Here is a 26,174-nt window from a genome sequence, read left to right on the forward strand (position 1 = left end):
TTAATTTGTTTGAAACTATATATGGTACATGGTTTCAAACAAAACAATCATCTCAGCATGATTCCATGTATTAACTCTTGTTAGGTTTTTTAAAATGTATATTTTGTATACCGTTTTGGCAATATTGTTTCTGATAAAGAGTCATGCTAATAAAGTAACTTCATTTAATTGATAAACACCTTAAACTTAAACTTAAACTTAACGCTCAAGATAGTTTCATCCCATTCCTTGCTCCACCCCTTGTCTGCTACACCGGAACAGCATAGGGGCGGGAAATCATTTCACACATGCGTACAACTGACTATAATGAGAAACGCTAAGGCATACAGCAGCTAACCTAGCTAAGAGCACGTTATTATAGTACGCATGCGCGAAAAAGAAGCACCTGCTTGCTAATATGCTATACTCATTCAGAAATTTGAAGACTAGTCTCTTACAGTCACGCTTATGATCTTAAACATTACGCGGTTGGGCTAAACCAAATTAGCCTCTAACAGAAAAAAGATAGTCCTATTCAACAGATCAACAACTCGCTGATTTGTCTCATCTGCGTCTGCTTAACGGAATTTAGGCGAATACGGAAATAGGCAGGAGTGAAACCTCTCGCTTAGCTTGGCTACTCTCTGAAAACGATACATAGCCTTTGTACAGGTAAACATGATAATATACGGAAGTTACAATGTTGCGACGCCTGGACATGATACATTCCACAAGTTGTCATCTACATTTCTTACGAGTCGGCCTATTTTATCCGAAACAGTTGTCAATTGTCTGTGCAGTTGACGGGCGGTTTTATGCTGATGCACGTTCGGCTCTGCTTTAGCAGTCAGACAATGTAGTCTCAAATGACGCTGCAAAACACTCGGCTCTCTTCGTGAGTCCGGTAACGGACGAAGTATAAACCCGTCCCACAGCCCGTACGGCGCGCGGCCATTGGTGCCGCCAGTCAGTCCGCCGGGGGGAGGGGGCGGGGGCAAGCTGTTGAATGAAGGCCGTATTCAGTGTTGACACTTTGGTCGAGACAACCTCCGGGACCTACACGGGCCTACCTATTTCATATTTATCCTGTATAAACATATCAAATGAAAGAGGAGGAGCCCGCCACCATTTCTTTACAGCTCGTGGGATGTTGTGGACCGTGTTTTTTGGACTGCGCGAGCGGACGATACTGTGTCGAGGCGGAGCGGACGCTTTCACAGGTTGATGATCCTTTTTTGGCACCGAGCAGGGAAGCCAAAAGTAAATACATGTTTTTGGCCTCTATACATTGTCCCTGGACTTACGGGGTTTCTGTATACTGAGAAATAGGTGGTGCCTGCTAATTCTTTGTAAAATCCAGACTGCGCGCGGCCAGAATGATACACTTCACGTCTGCACGTTGGGGTCTTGGTGAAGTTGAAGCTCAGACTTGGACTACAAGCGGCGTGTGAGGGGGCTCGTCTGTCTGCAGCCTAGAGGACCGTCTGTTGTAGCACATTTTTGACAGACACGGCCAATCAAATCCGTACTCTTATGTCAGTGACCTATATCTGATGCGTGTGCGCGAAGAGCCCGCAGTAACCTCTCCACCGGACCAGACAGCATGGGGATCAACGGGATAGACAACCAAGCCGAGCCGTCCAGCGGAGAGTCCCGGACGGAGCAGCAGGCTGCGGATCCGGAGATGGAGCAGAGAGATGCTGCCCGAGACCCGGAGAGGAGCCCGGCTGAGCAGACGGCGGACAGCGAGTGTAAAATCGCCCAGGAGGACAGCACGGTGCAGCTGATCGAGGCGGGGTGCAAGCCGCCCCTCTCCCCGGCGTCGGAGCCCCAGTCCGGGGCCCAGATGCGGGGGCCCGGAGCCGGCTTCGTCCCGCCCGACGGTGGGTTCGGCTGGCTGGTGGTTTTTGCCGCAACCTGGTGCAACGGGTCGATCTTCGGGATTCAGAACTCTTTCGGCATCCTGCACACGATGCTGGCGGAGGAGCACAAGGAGCACGAGGACCCAAACGACAAGACGTCTCAGTTCAAAGTGGGTGAGTACCAGGGTGTCTGCTGAGGTGATTGATTGGTTCATGTGAGGAGAAGGCGCTCAGTGCATCCATGTTTCTATGGTTTCCACAAATAAGACATCAGCTGGCAGACAGAATTGTTTTGTCAAGGATGCTGTGTCTGGTTAGAACCACTGATGCAGAGGCAAATAGAAAGGTGGGTAAGCTGTGACATCCAGTCTGGGATCATAATCATGAAGCAAACGACCACCAATATAACAAAATATCAATTATATTTTCAGAAATGCATCCCCCCTTAAAATACTCTATCTTCATATAATTTACACCAGTTTGATATGACTATGTTATTAGTATGATGTATCATATGAGTTCATGTCAGTCTAAACATGTGTGTCCAAATCAAAAGGTGGATGAGCTGAGTTGTGGCTTTACCCTGCATCCCTGGTTATGAGTGGCACGCTCAGCACAGAGTAAAATGCCACAAGTGTCTGGCTTATCAATACAGTTTAAAACAAGTCTGCTTGTTATTTTCATTCACTGCTGAGTGTTGAAGATGCTTTGAAAATCCTTCACCCTGCCCTATATTCCCCCGGCTCCCCTTAGCAGACTTGGTCTAGACCATCTTATGGAGAGCCCCCTCACTCATGGTAATGGTAAATGTTTAACAGGCATTTAACTGACTGGGAACAAATAGTGTACCTGCTATCTATTCATTAACACCAGTGTTATTCCTCCTCCCTTAACCAGCTTTGTCATTTAGCACTGAGAATTTAGCACATGTGGGATACGTAGGCTGTTATGTCTTGCTAAAATCTGCTTTTGTGTGTCTTATGCTTTTCCTGAGGTTTGTCCTATATCATTCTGTTCTGTGGTTGACTGTTGATCAGTTAGGCTCATTCTCTGTAAAGTCCTTTGAGACATGCAGGTGATAAATTGCTATACAAAATAAATGAACTTGAACTTGAGCACATTCATTTTGCATTTAGCACTTCATTCATTGTGAATGAAAAGTGCAGTACAAATAAAATGCAATATTATTATTATTTATTATGATGAATAGCCCCTTCAGGAAGCCTTTTCCCTGTAGGCTAAACAATATAACATTGTCCCATAGACGTTTAGACTCCAGACAATTTGTGCCTCTGTGAGCGTAACTTAAAAGTGTGACCCAACCAATCTAAGTAATGAGCTAGGGTTTCCAAAGTGGGGCCTGAAATTTTTTTGGCCCTCCTAAGTGTTCCAAAGAATGTAAAATATTCCATATTTGATTATTAGGTTTTTTTGGCGCCATTTGCCTTTATTGGATAGGTCACAGGAGAGAGAGACAGGAAATATTGGGAAAGAGAGAGAGGCATGACATGTGACAAAGGTCCTAGGCCAGATTCTAACCCAGGACATCTTGGGTACATGGTGTGCGCCTCAGCTAACTGAGCCACAAGGAGGATGAAACTGATTAAAAATAGATCAAATATACCCATATTTGATCTATTTTGATTCAGTTTCATAACATCTAAGGAGTTATTTTGAGAAAAATGATCAATATGCATCTTGATGATGGATAGCCTAATAAGCTATTTTTTACTCATTAAACTAAAAAAATAATAAACACTGGAGCAGTAGTTTTGGCCTGCAGCTGGCTAGCCTTGCTAAATTTTGGCCCTTGGCCCTCTGTGCCAAACGTCTCAGTACCCCTTAAGTGAGCCTTTTGCTTACAGTTTATCAGTGGTTAATGTAGATGTGTGTCAAATTGCTGTCATTATTTATGTACTTCATGTATAAGTCCTCATGTGTCCTACCATGACCAGAATAAGGCCAATGTTTACCCCACTGTCTCTCTCAGTGCTTTGCTTTGTTATTGCGCCCTTGATGTTCTGAGCCAATCTGTTGAGGATTATATCACAAGCTTTTACTATAGTTGATGTTCAGTTCATCTCTCCCTCTCTTGCCTGGCTGCTTCTAATGGTGATTGGCTGTGATACAGCCATATAGAAATGGAAGAGGCAGGATGGAAAACAGACGCGAAAATCCACCGTAACACAGAAATCACTGATGTTACTCCGAGTATATCAGACGGTTCAGTCTGGTTTGTGCAGATGAATTAGTCCCTAGATGAAAGTTGGAAACGAGGGGAACGAGGATCTCTTGATGATGTCATCAGGAGACAAAACCTGGTAATGCTGCCTTGACAGTGAATGGGAGACTTGATTATGACATTTTCTGGCTCTTGCCTGTTGGCACGATAACAAAATTCATATTCATTGTCAAGGGAGCAGCTCCAGGGCTTGGATCTCTAGAGGTGTGGTCTCTTGATGGCATCACATATTAGAACCTCGGCCTTTAGCTTAGGGCAGAGTTGTTCATATTCACAAGTACCGATCCAATGAATAATTATGTGGATTCTATTTTGGGATGGATTTTCTTGTTGAGCAAACCGTTCTACACCCTTGGGAGTCGGTGTAAAACGGTGAACCGAGCGATCCTGTTTTTGAGGGGAAAGAAATGTTGTGGACCAGTGGGGCAGCTTACAGTAATAGTAGTAGACATTGTTCTTGCTTTCTGACAAGTCCCACTGTCACCAGCGAGGGTTATGGGTCAGGATGTGGGAAGGGATTATGGTTTTCAGAACGTTCCCTGGAACAAATTCAACCCAGGAGCGTGGAGGAGAACTACGGGGAAGAGAAAACTCGGCCCGGGTGGCAAACCAAAAGTTCAGACATCATCAGTTTCATTTCAGCTGAAGAGTTAAGTACAGGTTGGCCTCTTTGTGAATTCACTCGCAGCTGCAGCTTGAGCTGTCTGTAAAGGAAATTGCCGTGTTTGGGGGCATTGCGAGTAGGCATCACTTTATTTTCAAATTTTGTGAGACAGAAAGTTTGAGAAAAAATGATCTTGGTGAGTCTGAAGATGAGAAAAATTCAGTAACACCAGTGTTTTCCATCAGAAGTTCCATGTACATAATAGTCCCATTTAAGCAGTTCAATATCCAATGAATTGGCACTGTCTTCAATTATATAAGTTGCTCATGTATACACAAAGATACAACTCTTTATTTTTTTTATTTTTTACAATCCTCCAAGACATTCCTCATGTCTTGTAAGCATCAGAGAGGGCAGCTGCTATCAAGACATTTCCGTCCTCATCTTGTTGTTTCCTTTGTTTCGGGCTCGTCGAGGATTTCATGTCCAGCAGGTCCTTGGATTGGATTCTTGGAAAAGGTTGTTCACTGTTCTCATATGTGAAAGGATTAAACAAGTAGGCTGAGTCGTGACCCTCCCCCTCAGCAACAGCACAAAACAGAGGAGAAGAGCTTAGCGGCAATACAGTAGTTGTAGTCGTAATGGCTCCTTGTTGCACACTGTGCAGTCTGAGACAGTGCAGTTTATAAAAATCTAATTTATGTGTGTAGAACGTTTGAAAACAATGTCAGAATGCTTTGCAGACAATTAACTAATAGTAAATTAAACAGACAATAAGATAAACAATAAAAATACCAGGCATGAATTGCAAAAATGGTTACAAAAGAATAAAAAAGATGAGACTGATTTAGATAACAGCAAAGAGTGCGTAAACACACTGTTTTCAGCCAGTCTCCACCTAGTACACAATTTTGAAAGATGTGAAAAAAGTGAGGTGGTTGCGTGAGAGCGAATGGGGGAATGTGTGTGTGATAAACGGATCAGCCATCTCTACTTGGAGGTGGTAGCAATTTTCTGCAGAGCATTTGATGCTGCCAAAGGCAAAATACCGGCCTTGACATCACTGATAGGAGTGTGGACAGAAGTGCAACATGGTTGAAATTTCAGAAACTGAAATGTTTTGCTAGACACATTTCTGGCTCAGAAATAAACATAATTCTGCACAGTCAGACTTTGTTGTCATTAAACTTTTATTTATTACATTGTATCATGGTTGTATCAAATCATGAACCCCATATCGCATATCAAATCATATCGTGAGATAAGTATATCGTCCCATTGCTACTATATAGAAACCATATATGGATGTTTACAGCTCAAAAAACATGATTTAGGACTACACAGATTGACAGTATAGGGACAAGTGGGAGGGGAAGGGGGGGTGACAAGGAAAGAGTAGAATAGAGTAAAAAAAAAATGCACTCATGATACTGCAAGGTGCTTTGGATAAAAACATCATCAGATAGCTTACGTTACGTTAAAAGCACGATTGACCCAGGAGTGATGATTGATGAAGGGTTTTCCAAAACAGCCACTGTATAACAGCCATGATTTAGCACAGAAAAGTGCTGGAGGGTCAAAGTATGTATCAAGTACCAAAGTATCAAATACAACATTCCTGTGAAATTACTGCTTGGTGCTGACATAATCAGTGGGGAGTAAACCCCTAGCGGAGTGATTTGTGATTGAACGTGGGTGTGCCGAGTGTCGGGAGAAGGGTTGAGCTCAAGCTGCAGCAGCGTTTCTGGCTCAGCAGAGTTTGCATAACTGGGAATGCTGGTGGGAGTGCGGAAGAAAGGGATTGCGTGAGCGAGTGATGAATTTTTCATTGATCCCTGAAATAATTTCCGTCTATCCGCCAGACGGATCGGCAGCAAGACTGTGACAAGACCAAGAAACGGAGCCTCGTTTGAGTCTCAATGTGGAGTTGCAGTCCCTAGGAGAAGATGGGTGCCTTGCTGTAGCATGTAGGCAAGGATGACACCCCAGGCTCCATCAGTAATGAAATGGATAGGGCAGGTTTTCTGACTATAACTCCAGCCTGAACAGGACGGGCTAATAATCACTCTGCCAGTGGCATTTGGGCACTAAGAGGCTTACAAATTCCATTAAACCGAACATGTGCTATTCCTGGGCCAAAACCTTAATTCTTGAAACAGAAACACATTGATTTCACTCAAACTCATACATGTACTCAAACCCAGGTCTTGCACATGGGAAAACAAACATGTAACAGTTGGAAGGGAATATGGTCAATGGCTATATTCAGGCTATATCCAAGGTGTCAGGCGTGACTTCTCTGCTACGCATACACATGAATCATGTACAGTAGTTCAGAATGGCTGATAATGACTGCAGTGAGGTGTGCGACTTTGAAGAACAGCGGTAACACACTGTTACATTTCAGAGTCAGGGATTGGCACGTGATATCGAAGTGATCCGACATGGCTAATGCCTTTTTTACAAACCACAAAGATTAGCGTGGCTGTTACGACGGAGGACTGCAGCTACTGCGGCGTTTTTATGAGCACAGGAAAACAAGGTCATATATGTGCTCTCTGAAAATCCATAGAAAACCATGTAACACAGTCTGGAGTCAACTGTGTCCATTAATTATTACAGTCTATGCCATAAATAGATAGCATATCTCCTTGTGTGAATCTTCATTTCATGGGTGTCGTCTCACTATATTGTATAAGGGCTGCTTCCTGTTTGGAGGCTAATGTATGTCTTTTTTTAAACCTTTATTTACCCATAGAAGACCGGGTGGTGCTTTTCTCAGCACCACCCAGCTCCACGCTCACTCTGTTACCTGGGAGCTGCCCCGTAGACAGCCACAATCCTCTGCTGTTGGGGATTACATGCTTTGCTCATGGGACCTGTGTCAGCAGTGTGCCACCCTCATGGCTGCGTCTTTGTTGACGCCGCTGTCCTCTTCTTCCCTTGCGAGTAAAGTTAATATTAATAGGGTTTAACCAATATGGGTTTTACAGATATTTTTGTGTTGACGTTGCTGATAGCTGATATTCAGTTTCTTCAAATCTTACTGTTTTCATGCCAGAAACCACAAGGATTCAGTGTTTTCGCTGGAATTTCGCTCTTGGCAGCTTCTGAAACAGCATTTAGACCATGGGACACCAAAACTCCATTAAAACCCAGACTAATGAAATTCTTTTAGGATTAGCAACTCTTTAAAACAGGATTCCCACCCCACCTATTCAGTGGTAGGGGAAACTATGGGATCCATTAGGCCTGTTAAATGAATAATTCATTTTGCATTAAGAAGAAAATCAAATTTCATGTCAGGTTTTACAGACTGTTTTTCTGTAGCTGTGGTCGGGGAGGGACCTCCAACGTGTCAGATGCGGTTAACACTGAGGGAATGAGCGTCTCCTTCACTTCCCCTGCCCGGATTTTCCCAACCAGGATTCAAACAGGTGACTCTCCTGCCACAAGCTCGCCTCTCTAACCGTAATGCTGCTTCTCTCTGTGCAGTGCAGCCCCGCTCTCCCCGATTTCACCAGCATCTCCAGGGCAGCTACAAATCCCAGGTTGGCAGATCAGGGAGTTCTGTGGCATGTTTGGCATTCCAGTGGGCAGGGGAACGGGTTCAGATCGGATCAGGGGTCTTTGTGCACTGAAACTCTACACACTCATAAGCAGGTACACACAGAGGGACGGACAGACAGATGGACACACATACACAAATGTATTTATTTCAATAAATCATTACCGCATTAATTTTGAGACATTAGTAGAATAACCGTAAACAAACGAGACAAGAAGATTGTCAGCCTCTACCAGCCTCTGCACTGCATTTTACATTGTGTGCCACCGGGTCGGATTATGCGGGAAATCTGCTATATTGATTTACAGCACAAAGGGATATTGCTTTATGGCACAAAACAGGAAGAGGGCGCTGTTCTTCCAGTGCAAACACAGCTAAAGCTGTCAGAGTGTCTGGCAATGGCAGATGGTGTAAAGGGTGAAAGGTTGATGGAAAAATCACTTCCAACATGCTTATCTTCTTAAGTAAAGCAAAAGAAAAAACAACGCACTGACTCTGACCGATGCCGGGAAGCAGGGTCAAGTAGCAATGGGGTTTATGGGAAACGTAGTCTTAATTTTGAGAAACACTAGCAGTAACAACAACGCTGACGTGAGATAGAGGCTACCAATCGTCTCGACCATGTTCTCATTTGTTTATCACAATTATTTTGACGCAATTAATTTGACAATGATATATTGATGGTGAACTGCCACTTTCAAGCAGGAAAAACTATTTTAAAATTGTGTGCAAGGGCTATCTGTTTTTGGCTTGTTTGGGGATAAATATCGCTGTTAAGCGATATTATATTCTTGTGAGCAAAAGAACAATGGATGGTTGAGGGTTTTATAGACCAAAGATAAATGATTCTGGCAGCTGGCCATAAAGTGAGGCTTGTGACGCTGGCCATGCTTTTAGTTTTAGTCAAAACAGACATGACTCACATGTGAACATAAAGGGCCTTTTTTAACCTTTAGTCACAATACTGATTTTAGAAAACATCTTCTATAAAGGCATGGCACTCTCACTAATGAATGCATGTACAGAACTCCTCATGGACAAGAAGCCTGTGATGCAAATTTTCTATTTCGCTAGGAGCAACATACGGTTTGTTTACCTTTCTTATCATCTGGTAACACTGACGCAAGATAATGTCATCTTTTGATTTATTTTCATATGAGAACTCGCACACACTGAGGCCTTATTTATCTGGATCTGCTTTCAAACGGCTGAAACCGATCGGGCATGCGGTATTGCACTATTCACATAATTTGATACGAATTTCCCTGTTGATGTATTCAATTAAAGGCATTTCAACTTGATTTTAGATTTGGATTCTTTTAGACATTCCCTCCTGAGCAAATACATGATGGTTTTGTATTCACATTTGGAGCAAATCAGTGCAGTAAAATGCATTGTAAAGAGGCTGGATTTTAGTGAGAACTTTAACCTGTTGATTCATCAAGAATCTCTATCTATCAAAGAATGACTGGGTGCAGAATAAACTCTCACACTTGTAATGAGAGCCCATTAAGAGGCTGTGTAAAAATGCCGCTGCGGTACGGTGTACACTCCTTGTTTTTCTCTGGCTAATTGTGTGTGTTTTCTAGCTGTCGTGGCCCTGCGCGCTAATAGGCATCACTGCGTAGTGAGAAGTCCTGAAAGACGCCGCCGCACGCTCACAGTGGAAGCGGAGCCAGATTCATTTGGCAAGCGGGCTGTTTATGAAGACACCGAACTCATCCAGGATCTGCTCCTGCTCTGTACACACAGATGACAGTGCTGGCACTCAGAATACACACATACTCAGGCATGCATAGATAGAAATATGAACATATTTACCCAAGCACATATGCATATGTACTAGGGCTGAAAGATATTGACAAAAAATCTAATTGCGATTATTTGACAGAATATTGCAATTGCGATTTAAAGTTTTTCTCATCATACATTTTGGAGAATTTTAAAATTGCTTAAAGAAAAGCAATTTTGTTAAAAAAACATAGTGAGCAGGATTTACTGAGTTTGAGTATAATGAAAGGTTTACTTTTCACCAGTACTGTACTTGATTCATGGACCAAAGATTACCTGGAGTTCTAAAACACCTTCAGAAATCCATTTTGGACACAACTCTCTCTTAAGCGATGAATTGCAGCCTCTGCGATTTGGAAATTGCAAAAGTTCATATTGCGATTTCGATTTATTTATTTTTATTAATTGTCAACCCTAACCCTCTAATATATAGAAGCAGGTGCTGCCTATAATGTAGTCTTGTCCACGTGCGCCAGTGTGTGCAACCTAATGTGAATGTGCCCATGTGTGAATCTGAGCACACAGATGCACTGAGCAGATGGGAGTCTCCCTGTTGCTATCAGCTGATGAGCGACGACACTGTCTCTTTAAATACCAGACAGCATTGCCCTGGCACAAGAGGTTCCTCCAATGTACAGATGGGTCTTGGAGGGTCTCTCTCTCTCTCTCTCTCTCTCTCTCTCTCTCTCTCTCTCTCTCTCTCTCTCTCTCTCTCTCTCTCTCTCTCTCTCTCTCTCTCTCTCTCTCTCTCTCTCTCTCTCTCTCTCTCTCTCTCTCTCTCGCTGTCAGACTGCATTCATCACATAAAGAGAGAGACGCTTGTTTGCCCTCCCCCCACACACACACACATCTCTTCCCCTTTTCCCTACCGTCTCCCTCGCTATGTTCTTTCTCTTTGTTTTGAAGTGTTCAGACCTAATTCTCCGTAATGAGTGCACTGCGTTCACTCCATTAAAATCCTCTGCATGTGCCAGGGCAGAGGAAAGAGGGGGCAAAACAGGGTGGCCAGAAAAGAGAGGAGAGGGTGGGTAGAGGGATGAGACACGGTGGCACCTTTTTTGTTCGATCCCCTGATCCTAGATTTGACCTCGGATGAGTTTTCTGCTGACATCGTATTTCTCCTGTCACACAGACATCTTCCTCCACACCGGATCAACCAAGAAAAACCTTTCGGTGGGTGCAGGCCCGGGCGAAATAACTATCCGAAATAATGTCAGCGATATTTCTAGGATCGTTTAATCTGTCATGATATAATCAGAACCATCAGTATTGCCTTTGGGATTGAGTAGGCTGAAGCAACTGCTCATACTGCTCCAGATCTGGATCGGCGCTGCCTCCAGTCAGCCAGTCAGTTCCCTAGAAAAGACGTAGAGTTCTGGAGAGTGAAGGGGGGGATTTGCTGGAAATAAAGCCTTGAGCTTAGTCAAGGTTTCCTGGGCCTCCACAAAATGCTGCCTATCTTTTTCTCTATAGAGGTTGTTCCACATTACTCTACTGTCTGTCTGCAGCATCCGTCTCCCTCTATTCATCTCACTCTAGTCAAAAGACATCTTTGGCACCAAGTCATTGCTGTGGTGTTTTTGCTCTTTTCTTCCCACAGATCACTTGTCAAACAGTGCGTACAGTACTGTGACGTCTTTTTCCTTGGATTTTCTGTTGATGTTGAAGTTTGAGTGTCTTTTCTTTGTCTGTTCAGCCATGGTGGCTATCACTGCTCACGCTAACCACCCAGTTCTTCTTCTATTTATTCCAAACAAACAGGAAACATAAAACGCATCACCTCCGGTGTGCCAGAGGATTTTTTCAGAGGAAGATCTACCAGACACCGGCTGTTTAGAACAGCAAATGTAAAAGCTTTCATGAACTGGATATACTGTAGGTTGAATCACTATTGTGTTAAATCAGTCAGCCATGAAGAGAAACAATACAGACGTGGGTTTCTGTGAAAATGTTTTAGATTATTGCTGTAGATATTTGTGTTTAAACATCATACACAGACTTTTGAGTGATGGCTGTTAAAATGGTTTGAACCTCTCCCTCTCCTCGACCCTAAACTCGTTGACTCCTGAACAGCCTAATTCTTGTAAAACAACGTATTACTACTGTATTGTTGTTAGACTTTTCTGTACTCTACCTGTATCTAACTCGCTCCTGCTCCACCTCGTGGGAAAACACTCTCTTGTCATTAGCATTGTGTTTTTGTCCCTTGCACTTGTTCTTTACCGAATTTCTAGCGATTCCCTGATTCACAGATACTGACTTTTTTTCTACCCGTTCTAAGTCACTCTGGATAAGGTCGTCAGCTAAATGCCGAAAACATTAATTATACCGTGACACATTTGCTGCATTCAAACGGAGAGAACAGAACTGCACTGAGGTGCCTTGAGGCTAGTCGTTTCCATACTGGGAAGCGATACATTAGGCCCCACAGAGCAAATGGGACAAGGACTTAATAGCATGAATGTGTATTACAGCATAACGTGACATAGATTTTGTTGTACAACACAACTTTGGAGCTTGATGTGTGTATCTTAAGATTTTACATGTGAAAAGCAGCCATGGAAGTGTTATGAGGGCTTCTCTATGGCTCTGCTCTGTTTAAAGCAGGAACTAAATAGAGTCCAGGTTTCCCTAAACCGTCTTAACACTGAGATACTCTTAGTTCCACAGCAGTTAAATGGAGCAATGGGGGTTGCATAGGTGCTTTTGGGATGCCAAACCCAAGTGAATAAATCTGATCTGATGCAACCTTGCCATTGCTTTCTCTTGTACTCCATGGAATATATTTTGATTTATAATGGTTGAGCTGAGTTGAGTGTGGTTGGAGGCCAACATAAAACAATCCTTTGAAATCCTTTAAACGTGTTTTTTTGCACCTTTTGTATTTCACTCCTGAATGAGAGCATCTGCTAAATGCCTGAGATGAAATATCATGTAAAACGTCCTCTGAAGACCAATAAATCTAAGTTTTTTTTGTGGATGTTGGGTCTCAAGGTGAAACTCTGAACTTGGAACAAAAACAGCAGGACCAGGTTTCGCACGGCAAATTCATCTCCAGTCCACTTCAGGCCACTGGACTAAGTTTGACCTCTGTTTTGTCGGGGAAGTCGGCCCCTAATCCCCGTCCTGAGGCCTAGCCCTTTGTGCTTGAGCAAACACCAACAAAATGGTAGGGGACATCAGCATGGTGTATGAAGTACACGTTAAATGGGAGAATTCCTCCTTTCTTCTCACATTTGGATAAACAAACCATAGAAAGGCCAGGGTACAGTCCCTCCCTAAAACGCTACAGAAATTGACTTTGTAGTCTCAGTGAGCAGCGCTGTACACTGTGTACCAGCAGATGTATAGATGGTAGGGCTGTCAAAATTGATTACTCCTTCTAAAAAAAACACATAGGTTCGAACCATTCGAATATCTATTTTTGTGCATTATGTCCATAAGAGGGCAAACCAATACAACGAGAGACATAACCACTTGTATAGGTATATTTATTTCAACATAAACATGTCTTTTAAAAGATCTACATACCTACACATTACAAAATAAACAAATAAAATAACGTTCTATACCGTAAAACTTCATTTAAAGACCTCTCTCTCTCTCTCTCTCTCTGCGCCGTGGTTGGTGCTAGAGTGAGAACTGAGAACGTCTCTCGGAGCGAGATCAAATGAATGATTCGTAATTGATATGTTATTCGATAGCCTAATTTTTATACAGGTTAGGTAATATTCATACTGGTTTAAATAAACAATTTGATACAACTTTATCTCGAGGTTCCACAATTTTGCCGTCTGACCAAAATCCGAAGTATTTCCAAACAGAGCTTTTTAGATTGCTCGGAGGGGGTTGTGAACTCTCTGCCATCATTACCACACGGTTGTTGTTGAATTATTCGCTCGTTTCAGCGTGACCTACATTTCATTTTCAATCAATGAAAGTGACGTTGTGTGACTTCTGTCCGTCATGCAGTGCATTCAGTGCAGTGGCCCAGGCGTTAGTGCTGCTTTTTTTTTTTCACAATCGAATATTAATTTTCACAATCAAATGTCTGTTGTTTTTTTTACAATTCGATTATATAATCGAATTTAGAATATTCGTTGACAGCCCTAATAGATGGAGTACAGTGTGTTTTGGTCAACTCCCACAACAGAGACAGGGATTGCTGATTCTCTTTGTGTAGTGCTCTAGTGCTCACACTTCACACTGAGCTTGGGGTGTGTGTGTGTGTGTGTGTGTGTGTGTGTGTGTGTGTGTGTGTGTGTGTGTGTGTGTGTGTGCGCATGTTCATCGGTCCGTCCACCTCTCCGCCAGTCTCTAAATAGCTGGCTCCATCCCATCTCAATCCCATCGACCTGTTGGGCCGGTGTGGCCCACAGTCCAGACACCATGGCAGACATTAAAGCTACCTTTGCTCCCCAGGAGACTGGACCCAGACAATTGTTTGTTTTCACTTCAGGGTACAGGCTGTCCCCGTCGGAGGACTGTGCCTATTTATTCTTTAACTTTGGATGGATATTACACCACAGACCGATCCACTTTTGATCCGCTTAATCGCCTGGAGAAATCTTGGGTGATGTGGTGAAACCGAGAGAAGCGTAGATTAAAAGAAATGTCTAATGTTTCCACACAATCTCTTTCATCTTTTGAAAGCTGCCGCAAATTTGACATTGACATGGCTTCAAGGAATTTGTTGTGTCTGATTCATGAAATTTGCCTACACGCTGATGTAAGTGCAAGACTGAACGTGAAGGGCACGCTTACAAGAACAGACACACCTGACTGTGAGATCACAGGTGGCACGTGAGCATGCAGCCGAATAAATGTGTAGTGTATGCAGGGTGTCTGTTGGTCCTGAAAACATCCTAATATGGTGATTTGCATGCTAGTGTGGAGACACACGCATAGTCGCCATGCTGTTTTGATTGATGCATATTTTCTCTCTGGGCTGGGTGACATCAATTATGCAAAAGGTATTGTTTTGTCCTTCTGTGTTTTCTCATCCTTCCACTTTAACAAATGTCTTTCCTACCCTTCATTTCATGTGAGGCGGCCTAAATACAGTTTATAACAATCGCTTGACTATTTAACAGGTTAGTAAGTACTAAAGCTGCTTTGAGGCAAATCCTCCAGCTGCATTTTTTGTGGGGAATGGGTTTAAATATGAACTGTAGATATTGTGTTTGAAGATTGCGCTTAACACAATGTCTAGACATGGCAGGATCAATATATTGTTGCCATGGTGATGCCACCAAGACGTTTCCTATAGAAAGGGAATCCATATGTCCTTATCGGTTATCAGTTACATATCTTAATGTTAGTAAGTACAGCACACAGTTCATTTCATGGCGCATGGACTTTGATCCTGGCTTGATGTACAAACAGATGCAAGATTGTCTTTTATTTGCTCTAGGTGATAGCTAGAGGATATGAGGTTTCCACATGATTTTGATGATGATTATCGTCGGATTATATTGACTTGTTGAATTCTCTCTCTTCTCCTTTCCTCTCCTCTTCCTCTCCTTCTCCTTTTTCTGTTCTTCTTCCTTCTTGTCTTCCTCTTCCTCTCCCTCTCCAGCCTGGGTGGGGGCCCTGGCCATGGGGATGATCTTCTTCTGTTCCCCGGTGGTCAGCATGTTCACAGACCACTTTGGCTGTAGGAAGACGGCGGTTGGCGGGGCTACCTTGGCCTTCATCGGGCTGCTCAGTACAGCCTTTGCAACGTAAGAGAAGTTTATTGAGGAACTTGGCTATGTTCACACTGCAGCTGAAAATGTCCCCAGTTATGTTTTTTCCCCTCACATATGACAGATCTGATGTTTTCTAATCGGCATGAACAGCAAAAAGCTGTATTTTTTCAATTCTTATCTGCACCACATGGATATGTCTGCATCCTGAGGCATGTGACCTACATGCAACTTGTATTTGAATGCTCAAATCTGTCAGTGTTGCCATGACAATAAGTAAATCTTATGTTATTCACCTTAGACATTTGTCATAATTTTGGCAGTGAACGTAGTCAAAATTACACGCCATGTGATTATTTTTCATACTGTTTAACTGCAAGAACTGGTTTTTACCAAATGTGTACCTCATGATCCTTTATAGCTTGTTTTTGTACAATCACTTCACAATTGTAGAGCAGTGCAAATCATCAAATTATTATTAAATCATTTCAAAATGATTTCAAAATTCTACTTCTATTCAACCTATTCTTATCTCATCCTGATCCTCATACCATCTCATCTTTCTCCACCTTTTTTTTCTCTCGCTCTTTCTCAGCTCCCTGAGCCTTCGCTATTTCACCTACGGCATATTGTTTGGCTGCGGCTCCTCCTTCGCCTTCCAGCCCTCGCTGGTGATCCTGGGCCACTACTTCCGCCAGCGCCTGGGCCTGGCCAACGGCGTGGTGACGGCCGGAGCCAGCCTCTTCTCCATGGTCCTCCCGGTTCTCCTCAAGACGGTGGTGGAGCCTCTGGGCCTCTGCAGGACCTTCCAGATCCTCAGCCTCTTCATGTTCGTCCAGGCCCTGCTGGCCTTCACGTTCAAGCCTTTACTACCTGCCGGAGGAGGCATGGGACCTCCAGGCATGGGTCCTCCCGGCCCCGCCGAGCCCCAAACCCAGCCGGGGGCCACCGGCCAGGGGGCAAGCCGGTGGAGCAAGGCCCTGGTTCAGGTCAGGAAGTACTTCAACCTGCGTGTGTTCCACATCGTCACCTACAGGGTGTGGGCGTTTGGAGTCGCCACAGCTGTGCTCGGCTACTTTGTGCCATATATCTATCTGGTAAGAGCTTCATATAGGGACATTTCTTGTGTATGTATTGAAAGTGTAGTGTATGCAGGGTGTCTGTTGGTCCTGAAAACATCCTAATATGTCTTCAATCTCAAAACTCAAGGCTGTAAAAGGTCTTAAATACAATTAACTAAAGCAATTAACTTCAAGTCTTAAAGTCACTTTTAGAGGTGTTAATGTTGCAGTTTCTTGGTGCATTTTTCCAGTCACAAATTATCCCAGTCACACAGACTTATATTCTGATAAGTCTATAGTTGTTTTCATTTTCATTTGTATTTCAACTGTGAAATTGGTCTTTATACTTCATCATAACTGGCAAGACAAAGATCTTCATAATGCAAACATTTAGCTTTAAGAAACTTGCAGACACCCTGTTATGGTACTCTATGTTAACAAAGTCAATGTTATGTTAGATTATGTTAACATTTGATAGATACTAATGTTAAATTGTATATAGATACTCAACGAACCTATCCATATGTTCAGCTTTGTGTACTTTACAATCTTCCCTTGGTGACAGTTCTGTTTAAACATTGCCTAAACTGGAAGACCCACCATAATGTTCTTGGAGATTTTTGGAATGGGACTTCCATGAAAATGTATGGATCACTACTTCTTTTTTTAAAATTATATAAGGCTATATAAACAAAGTTGTGGTGTTGATTAATAGGAGTTGCTTAAAATCATGTATGATATATAAATGATGTAGTTCAGCTGACTTGCTATTTAATGTGAAATTTTCAGCAGAAATGTATGGAAAGCGGGCAGGAGAGAGACAAAAGTGTGTGTGAGAGAGAAAGAGAGAGAGAGACAAGAGAGAAAAAGAGAGACACAGAGAGAGGGAGCGAGATATTTATGTGGCGTGGTGGGCGGTCTGCTGCCATTCATTTTCTGTGGGGCTCAGGGAGAGGGCAGTGGAATGCGTGACAGCAGGGTAAGAGAGCTGGTGAAAAGTGAAGATCTGGCTCGTTCATATCAATAAAAGCTGATGAAAGTGAGAAACGCGGCCAATCGACAACCAGGTGTGGTGTCGTTAATAACAACAGGATCAGTTGAAACGCACTCAAATCACTCCCAAGTCAAAGTACAATACTCCTACTGAGGTGCATTGGCAGAAGCTGTACAGGTCCCATGACACTAATCAGATTTTAGTAGGATGGAAGAGAGTGAGATAGTGAGTGAAGGACGAGGATAGAGTGTAAAGCTGCAGTGTGAAACTGTAAAGTTGGGTCTTTCTCCATCCAGATGTCGGATGTTCCCGCTCCGGCCTCCCTCTGTCAGGCCTGTTGTTTCAGGCCCGGGCCCAGATGTAAACAAAGCCCCGGCCTTTGTATTGGCTCAACCACCTCAGGAAACCTCTCCTGTATGGCCTCCCTGTATCCCTAAACATGCCTATCCTATGGCCATTGATGTCAGCCCCTGGCATGTAGCGGCCTTCAAAGCAGAGCAAATAGTTCACAGGGACCAGTTCAGGAAGGACTTCAGAGGGAGGTTTCATGTTTTGGATCTGATTCGGGGGTCGGGGCGGAGGGGAGTGGGAGTGTCTGACCTATATGCGTTGGGTCTTCCTGTCCCGCTGTTCCAAAGGTCTGTGGATGAAGAGATTTGTTATTCCAAGACCTTTGCTTTGGGGGTTATGGATGGAGAATTCCCCTCCGCTCGCCCAAATGCACAGCCACTCCCCGAATTCATTGACTTCTTAGGCAGGGAGCGTTAAGTTATTCGAAAAACACGTGAAAGAGCTCATCTGTTACATACAGGTTGGGTGATATATTCGTTGCTCGTCCTTATATTATCAGCAGCATTTGGTTTCTCCAAGCACAGTCACAATATCCACCTTTCCCAAAGTCAAGGCTCTGTTTCTGTCTGTGTCCCAGATCAGCTTTGTCAAGGAGCAGTTCAAGGGCACTCAGAGGGAATGGGTGCTGCTGGTGTGCATAGGGGCGTCGTCCGGGGTGGGCCGCCTCGCCTTCGGCAAGATCGGGGACCTCATCCCCGGGATCCAGAAGATCTACATGCAGGTGAGGAAAGACCTGAAGCCACCATCAGTGTCCTTATAGAGTGTGGGCAGTCCACTTCTTTTTCAGCATTTTAGTAGTTAGAAATGGGACAATATATCGAAATTCAATATATTGCGATACAAAAATGTATGTAATATGTATCGTGGGGCAGAAAAATGAATCGCAATATATGTTTTTTCCCTCACTGCCTGGAGCCTTTCTGTGCACATTTATAGCACAATGAGGGGGCAGAAATGTGACCTTTTAGCATGAAACCAGCATCAAAGTCAGTCAGTTTGACAGTTTACTTGAGAAGCAATGGGCCATTTTGTTTTTGTTCTTTTGTCATGTTTCAACTTTTTCTTGAGTAATGTGGGAGTTTGGAAAAAGTCTCTTGTCATCTAAATACACACAAAACAAGAACGCTTGATATTACCCTGAACACATTCGTAAGAGCTTCATAACAACTACAAGGCGCATTCCCGAGTAATGAGACGATTATGCAGTTGCAAAAGCAGTGGAACAGTGTGTTAATTAATAGAGCGAAAGTTTTAAAATAAAAGTCCTCTTGACAATTTTTAACTGAAACACATGTCTTGGGGTTAGCTATGAAAATTAATATTTTGAGACTGCACTGTATAGCCTTTGTTAAATGCACTATCCCTTTGTAGTCCCCACCTCTCTGGCACTCACATCAGCATGCTCAGCTTCCATCATGGTGCCAAGGTTAGTCCAATATTATACTGGGCTGAAATTGAGATTATTTTATTTGGAATCAGGGTAAATTAGTCTCGTTAATGCCCTATTAGGCTGCAGATAAACATGTCTCACATTCTAATTTGGACACTTTTTTTCAGTCTGAGAATCAAAACAAGCTGTAATGCTGCCAAAAGAATTATACAGCTTGATCCTGGTGGGGATGATTCAGCCCCAAGAAAATAGAAGGATAATAGCACTGCACTTAAGAACAGTATGAGAGGCGAATATAAATAGGAACTGACATTTACCGCTCCATTTCTTACTGGCGTACAGTTCCTGCTAAGTGCAAACACACATGTAATGCAAAGAGTGTGTTGGCCGGCACGGTCACGCTCACACCCCGTGTTGTTAATGAGGTGTGCAGTTCAGCACGGGGATACTGCATCAATGACAGCTTATCTAACATTTTTGCACAGTTACAACATGTGGTAGTCTGTGTCATATGAAAAAAATATGGATTTCTAGTCCTGTACTTGTGTTATTGGCCTTTTAGACTGTGCAAGGACATAAGCAGCGGTAAACAGACAGGGGTTTCATGGCCTATTGAGAAAGAGAATGTGTTTACAGTGAGCTGCTCCGAGTTTCTCCCCCGCGGCCTCAATAAAGAAACATACTGGCTGGGAAGAAATCTTTTATGAGATGGAAAGCCTTGTTTGTTGAAGGCTTTGTTACTGAAATACCATCCTTTTTAACCAGCGCGGAATAATCATTGTACTTTTTCTACAATGTGGTTATTGTGAAGGGATTGAAGGTAACACCTTTTTGCTTATTTAAGCACAAAACCCTCCTTCACAGTTCGCAGTAATACACTGGTGAACTCTGAGCTTGGTGTAATGTGACAGTATCAGCTGATTGTTTAATGTGTAGAAACTAAGAGCTAACAGTTACATTAGGTTGGCAGGCAGCTTCTGCAGCAACTGTGTAAACACTCAAAGCACGTGGCTTAATGCCTCGCTTAACCTGTGATTGAGGTGGATAAATTATGTTTCCTCAGTCTTTTGTTCCCTTAGCTTAGTTATAATCCTCAGATAATTATCAAATCTTTCTCTCATGTAAAAACATACATTAAACAGTTGTTCAGAGATCCACAATCTCTAAGTAATGGTTGTGTACTACTGTGTCTGTTCAAAAGAATGGGGTTGCATTCAACCAAGGCTGTAGTGAAGATCACCATAATCAAGTCCAAGATTAAGTCAGATCGAATTTGACTCAAGACCAAAAGAGGTCAGAGATCAGGTGAAAAAAAGCATGTTGTGCATCTTTTAAAAAATCATAGATACGCTGAGAAAAAAGTCGAGTTAGGCAAAAGTTTTCAGCCCTTCAACAGTGTCTGTGGATAAAAGTTCATCTTCTGTCTTGAAGTACCTGTTGATCATAGGTGAATCAACTCAGCTCAATCAGATTGTTCTCACCTCATACAGGTTTGCATCAAGTCATAATGACAATGCACATATGAAATATCACATATCTCTGTTGGTTGCCTCATGTTGCTTTGAAAACTACTGACAGCTACGCCTCTTTCAGCTGACACATACTGCTAATTGGCATTCAACTTAATATGACTTGCCTGTGTGGCTGCCTTTGTGGTTGTGATTTAGTTACTTCAAAGTTAATGTTGTTTTTCATGTGGTGTTTCCCTTATTTTATCCACCCTCTATACAGCTTCAGCAGACACCACAAGATTAATAAACTAAAAGACACCAAACGTCACCCTCCCAATATCTCTTTATTATGTGGTTTATTATGGGTTTTTTTTACAATGCACATCAGTTGGCATTACTGTAAATGTAGCAATTTTAGCTGTCTGTTTTCAAGCATCATGTTAAACACAAATCCAAGTGCACTAAATAATGAATAGAGACAATAAAGAGAATAAAATCTTATTAATGTCTCTCCAATCCATTTCAGGTGGCGTCCTTCATGGCTCTGGGCCTGATGTCCATGATGATTCCTCAGTGCTCGGTGTTCGAGGGGCTGGTGGTGGTGTGTGTGTTCCTGGGCCTGTGTGACGGCTGCTTTCTCACCATCATGGCTCCCATAGCGTTCGAGCTGGTGGGGCCCATGCAGGCCTCGCAGGCCATAGGCTACCTTCTGGGCCTCATGGCCATTCCCATGACAGCGGGGCCGCCCATTGCCGGTGAGGAGCTCGCTCCTCTTTTTCTCCTCTTTTTCCCACCTAGAGGTAGCACAACTCCCATTTGAATTTTACAGAATTGACTATCAGCACTGACTTCAGTACCTTGGCGGTAACGGTAGACGGCGAGTTGATTGATGCTAGTAGAATGTAAAAAAGAACAGTTGAGCAAGGATAGAAAAGTAAGGAAGAGAGGGCAGAGAGGGGAAAGTAGACACACAGATGGCAGAGTACAGTAGACAGAGGATAGTATTTACACTTCTGGGCCCATGGCCAGGGACAGGCTGTCTCTGGTGATTTGTCTTCAGGAAGAGGCACATACAGAGGCGGACTCAGGCCAAGTACTCTATGGATGCAGTATGGGTTCTGCTGCCCGTGGTACTAAACTCTGTGCTGCTTCTCTCCCTGCCCTTCCTCAGTTCTCTACTCCCTTCACATCTCCTCCCATTTCTTCTATCCATCCATCTTAGCCACCTCCCTCTCTTCTGGGCCGTTCTCTTCTCCCTCTGTCTCCCTCTCCAGTAGTGGGAGAGTAGCCAAAGGCGCTGGGGGTCAGAGCATTAATTTGATGACTCAGGCGTCCTCCCGCTCCTTCTGGCCAAACTTCTGTCAGCCCTCGCACATACCTGGACTGCATTCCTTACCAAACGCTGCGGCCTCAGCATATAGCTCTCCATTTCTGGATGTTGTGCAATATTTCCATGTAGGGTTTTTCTCAATTGATTTGACACGTTGTAATCAATGACTCTATTCATCATCAACCCTTTCATTTTTGTGAGGGTCTATTGGCTTTGCAAAAGTATAAAGTGTTCAGACTGCTGGAGCGCTTTTGAGAGGATGGGCCTTCGTTCTGAGGCTTTTATGAGTAGTGTTTGGAAAAATAGTATATGCAGTTTTGAATTTTGCGTTAAAAAAGTATGAAAATGTACAATCAGTTGGACCTTCTGTCTCATAGATGCCTGTCTCTGTCCCTGCCAGTGTCTACCACCACTGTCAGAGGACAGGATTTTTAGCGTCTAGTGCTTCAATCTAAGATGCTATATCTAGGGGACTTATTTGCCAAATTATTCACCCTGCACACAGAGACCAACATTCAGACATAATTACATAATTCTAAGTGCTACGTAGGCTTTTAATTTTCCTTTCAAATCATTAGAGACACTAGTTAAATGGGTAATTGACAGATTTGCAGTAAAAATGATTATCTGGGGTTGGGACTACACAAAGATTCAAACTCCAAAAATGTTACTGCACATCCAAAACAAAGGCAACTAGGCAACTCAGAGTCAGTTACTTTGTTGTTTAAAAATAAGATTATCACTCGTTTCTACATATTAGATGGTTCTGGTACAGTATGTGCTTGAGCAGGAATGCATCTGTAACAGTCTTAACACAGTTAACACAGTGAAACTGTACACCCTCTCACTTCTCTCATATCCTCTATATAGTGCCAAGTCACAAGTTCAGCAGTAGATTAAACGTACAGTGGAACATATGTTGAACTTGTTGACCTCGCTTCATCGCTGTGAGCTACAGTTTGCTTTTCTTCAGGCAGGCTACTATAGGATAAAACATTCACAGGGTGAACTTTCAGCATCCAATTATGCCACAACTCTCCAATTTCCCTGCTGACTTCCATTGTAAAATTATAAAAGACTTCACTGAAAGAGCATATCTTTTCCTATAGTAGTAGCAGGAGCTGGAGACCAACCTACAGTAAACCCTCTGATATGCATTGAAGAAAGCCACTGTTAGTTTGTTGGCAAAACAGCTGAAACTAAACAATTCTGAGGGGGAACATATTCAAAACAAGAAAATGTAAGTTGATACAACATATTGTAAAATATTTAGTTATAATGCCAGTTTGTACATGATTCTATTCATTCAACTGAGTGTTAGGCCTTTTTCTCTAAAGATTCCCACCGGCTTTTAAAATGTATAACAGGCTGTGGTCCATTAATTATACAAAATAATTATATAAAACAATAAAACAAGTTTTGCTTTATTGAATGCTGAATTTTAAAATCTAAATGAATAATCCATCTTTGGTATTTTCTTACAAGTCATTCAGATCTTTCCTTTGCTAAAAGAGCTTTGTCAGACAAAAGCACTCACTTTTGTGCTTCTTTTCGTTGGCAAACTACAAATGCATGTTCAGAATTTTGAAGCTGAAGAATAATGCTAGCAAAATCAACAAATGTTTTCAAATTGCTATATGTACAAACTATGTATGGTATCCATTTATTTTTAGGCATGCCAGCAGGGTAAACATCCACATTTAGATCCCTCTGTATCTGCTGAAGTCGCTAAGTGACTGTAGTGTTTTTATTAGATCCTTGTTGAACTGCATGTCTGAAATGCCTGAGGACAGCTCTGCAGTTGCAACACATTCACTAACCATCTGACTATCAACACTTAATATTTACAATTACATATGTAGGAGTAACATACTATGATGATAAAGACATGACTACACATCATTTGACAACTGAATGACTGACTGCCTCATGTAAGATCACTCAAGACACAACGTTGTGTGACAAACGTGGTTACAAAAACTGTCCCTCGAGATCATTTAAAACTCACTCAACACATAAACTAACCAGCTTTATTGAAAATTACTTAAACGTCTTAGATAATTTCAACTGCCATGTCTAAACTTCAGTAATACAATTAAATTATAACTTGCTACTCTGCACTAATCTTCTAGTTGACAGTTGATATGATGGAATATGCAATATAGGACATCTAGTGTAGGCCCTAGTGTAGACATCTAGTATAATAATCACTCTCCACAACCTTGCCATTGTATAAAACTTACTGTAGGCCAACCTCATGAATCCCGACATCATGAAATATACTGGTCCCATCCCACAAAAGCTTAATGGACTACTACCACAATTACAATCATGGCATACAGTAAATAACTCCTCACAGACAAATACATCAAAATAAAACTTCAAACTCCAACTAAAAAATGTAAGAAAATAGAACAGAATTCTGAACAAAATAGCCTATGTAATGCTTTTCTACCTAAACAAATTACAAACTACTCAAGTGTGTTACAACCTCATCAAATATTCTCACCTAATATGCTCAGTTGTTTAGTGAAATAGATTGACCCAAGCAATTACTCAAACACACATTATCACACATCCACACACTTTTTGTTAAACTTACTTATAATAATCATTATATTTCAGTTGCAATGTACTGTAATAAATGAGATCATCAGTACATTTTGTTGTTCTCTATGCCCAACCTAGACTGTAAACAAATATTTCTACTCCCAATACTCCCTGCAGGGAGTATTGTAGGGTTTCACATGCCTAATGAAACCGTTTCTTATCAGTGTATGCTAATAAAACAGAACATATTTTATGAGATAATATGGTGTCAACCTCAGTGACTTGGCTAATGTATAGTTTCAACAAAGTCTCTTGTTCTATAAAATCTTCAAAGACGTTCCTTTTCCTCCCTTCCCTTCTCCTCCCCAGCCCACGCCCTTCTCTTACCCGCTTCAATCCATCTTTTATGTCTTCCTTCCCTCCTTTGATGCCTATTTGCCATCAGGGATTGATTGTGAAAGCGACCTTGTGTTTCAGTAGGACAGGCAGGATAACTTGACTTCTCTCCCCCTGCCCCTGTCCCGGCCAGGTCTCCTCCATGACTACTTTGGGAACTACATGGTGGCCTTCTATCTGGCCGGGGTGCCTCCTATGGTGGGGGGCGTGGTGCTGTTCTTTGTGCCCCTGATACACCGCCGGCTCCAGCGAGGCCAGGCCGGGGCGGCCCCGGAGGAGCTGGCCACGACTGCCCACATGCTGCCCTCTGCCCCGCCAGCGGGGGCGCTGAAGAGCTGCTCCAACGGAGACATCCTGCCCGGCTACACTGATGTGGAGACGCACATCTGAGTAGCACTATACAAAGGTAACATATGTGTACACGTGTGCATTTGGAAATTCACATCACACATGTATCCGCACTTATGTATGTGTAAGTATGTAAACACACACATTTCTCTTTCCTTATTCTTCTATTTTACTTTGCTTTCTTTAGGGATTCAGCCCACCAGCACCTTTTGCCCATCCTCGCACCGCCCTCCTCCAGACCAGAGCCCTACATATGTGGGCTGCAGGCTCCATATATAGGGCTCTGCTCCGGCCCCCTAACCCTCAACCATGGACTTCCTGTCGGCTGACCTTTAACCTCTCACCCTACGGACTCTCCTCTTCCTCAGTGGCTCCTTGTCATTGTGAGGCGGAGAGAAGAGGAAAAGCTCACTGTAGCTAAAAGCTACTGAGAAGCTACGAGGACAAAAAGAAATCAAAATCAAAGTCATAGATGGAAATCTGTGACTAGGAGAAGCGTTAACACAATCTCAACCATTGTTTTATGTTCTAATCACCTGGGATTCTAAGGTCATTTTATTCAGTCGAAAA

General features: G+C 42.8%; 1 protein-coding gene across 1 annotated transcript; it reads left to right on the forward strand.

Moving 5' to 3' along the window:
* Positions 1 to 1,079: 1,079 nt before the first annotated feature.
* On the forward strand, positions 1,080 to 26,174 carry slc16a2 (solute carrier family 16 member 2). The gene is made up of 7 exons (XM_071897759.1): positions 1,080 to 2,015; positions 15,625 to 15,769; positions 16,329 to 16,830; positions 18,717 to 18,860; positions 21,507 to 21,735; positions 25,390 to 25,662; positions 25,792 to 26,174. The coding sequence occupies exons 1-6, from the start codon at positions 1,583 to 1,585 to the stop codon at positions 25,644 to 25,646; spliced, it is 1,710 nt and encodes a 569-aa protein (XP_071753860.1). The 5' UTR covers positions 1,080 to 1,582; the 3' UTR covers positions 25,647 to 25,662; positions 25,792 to 26,174.

This window comes from Centroberyx gerrardi, chromosome 16 (genome assembly GCF_048128805.1).
Source record: "Centroberyx gerrardi isolate f3 chromosome 16, fCenGer3.hap1.cur.20231027, whole genome shotgun sequence".
Classification (NCBI taxonomy): Eukaryota; Metazoa; Chordata; class Actinopteri; order Beryciformes; family Berycidae; genus Centroberyx; species Centroberyx gerrardi.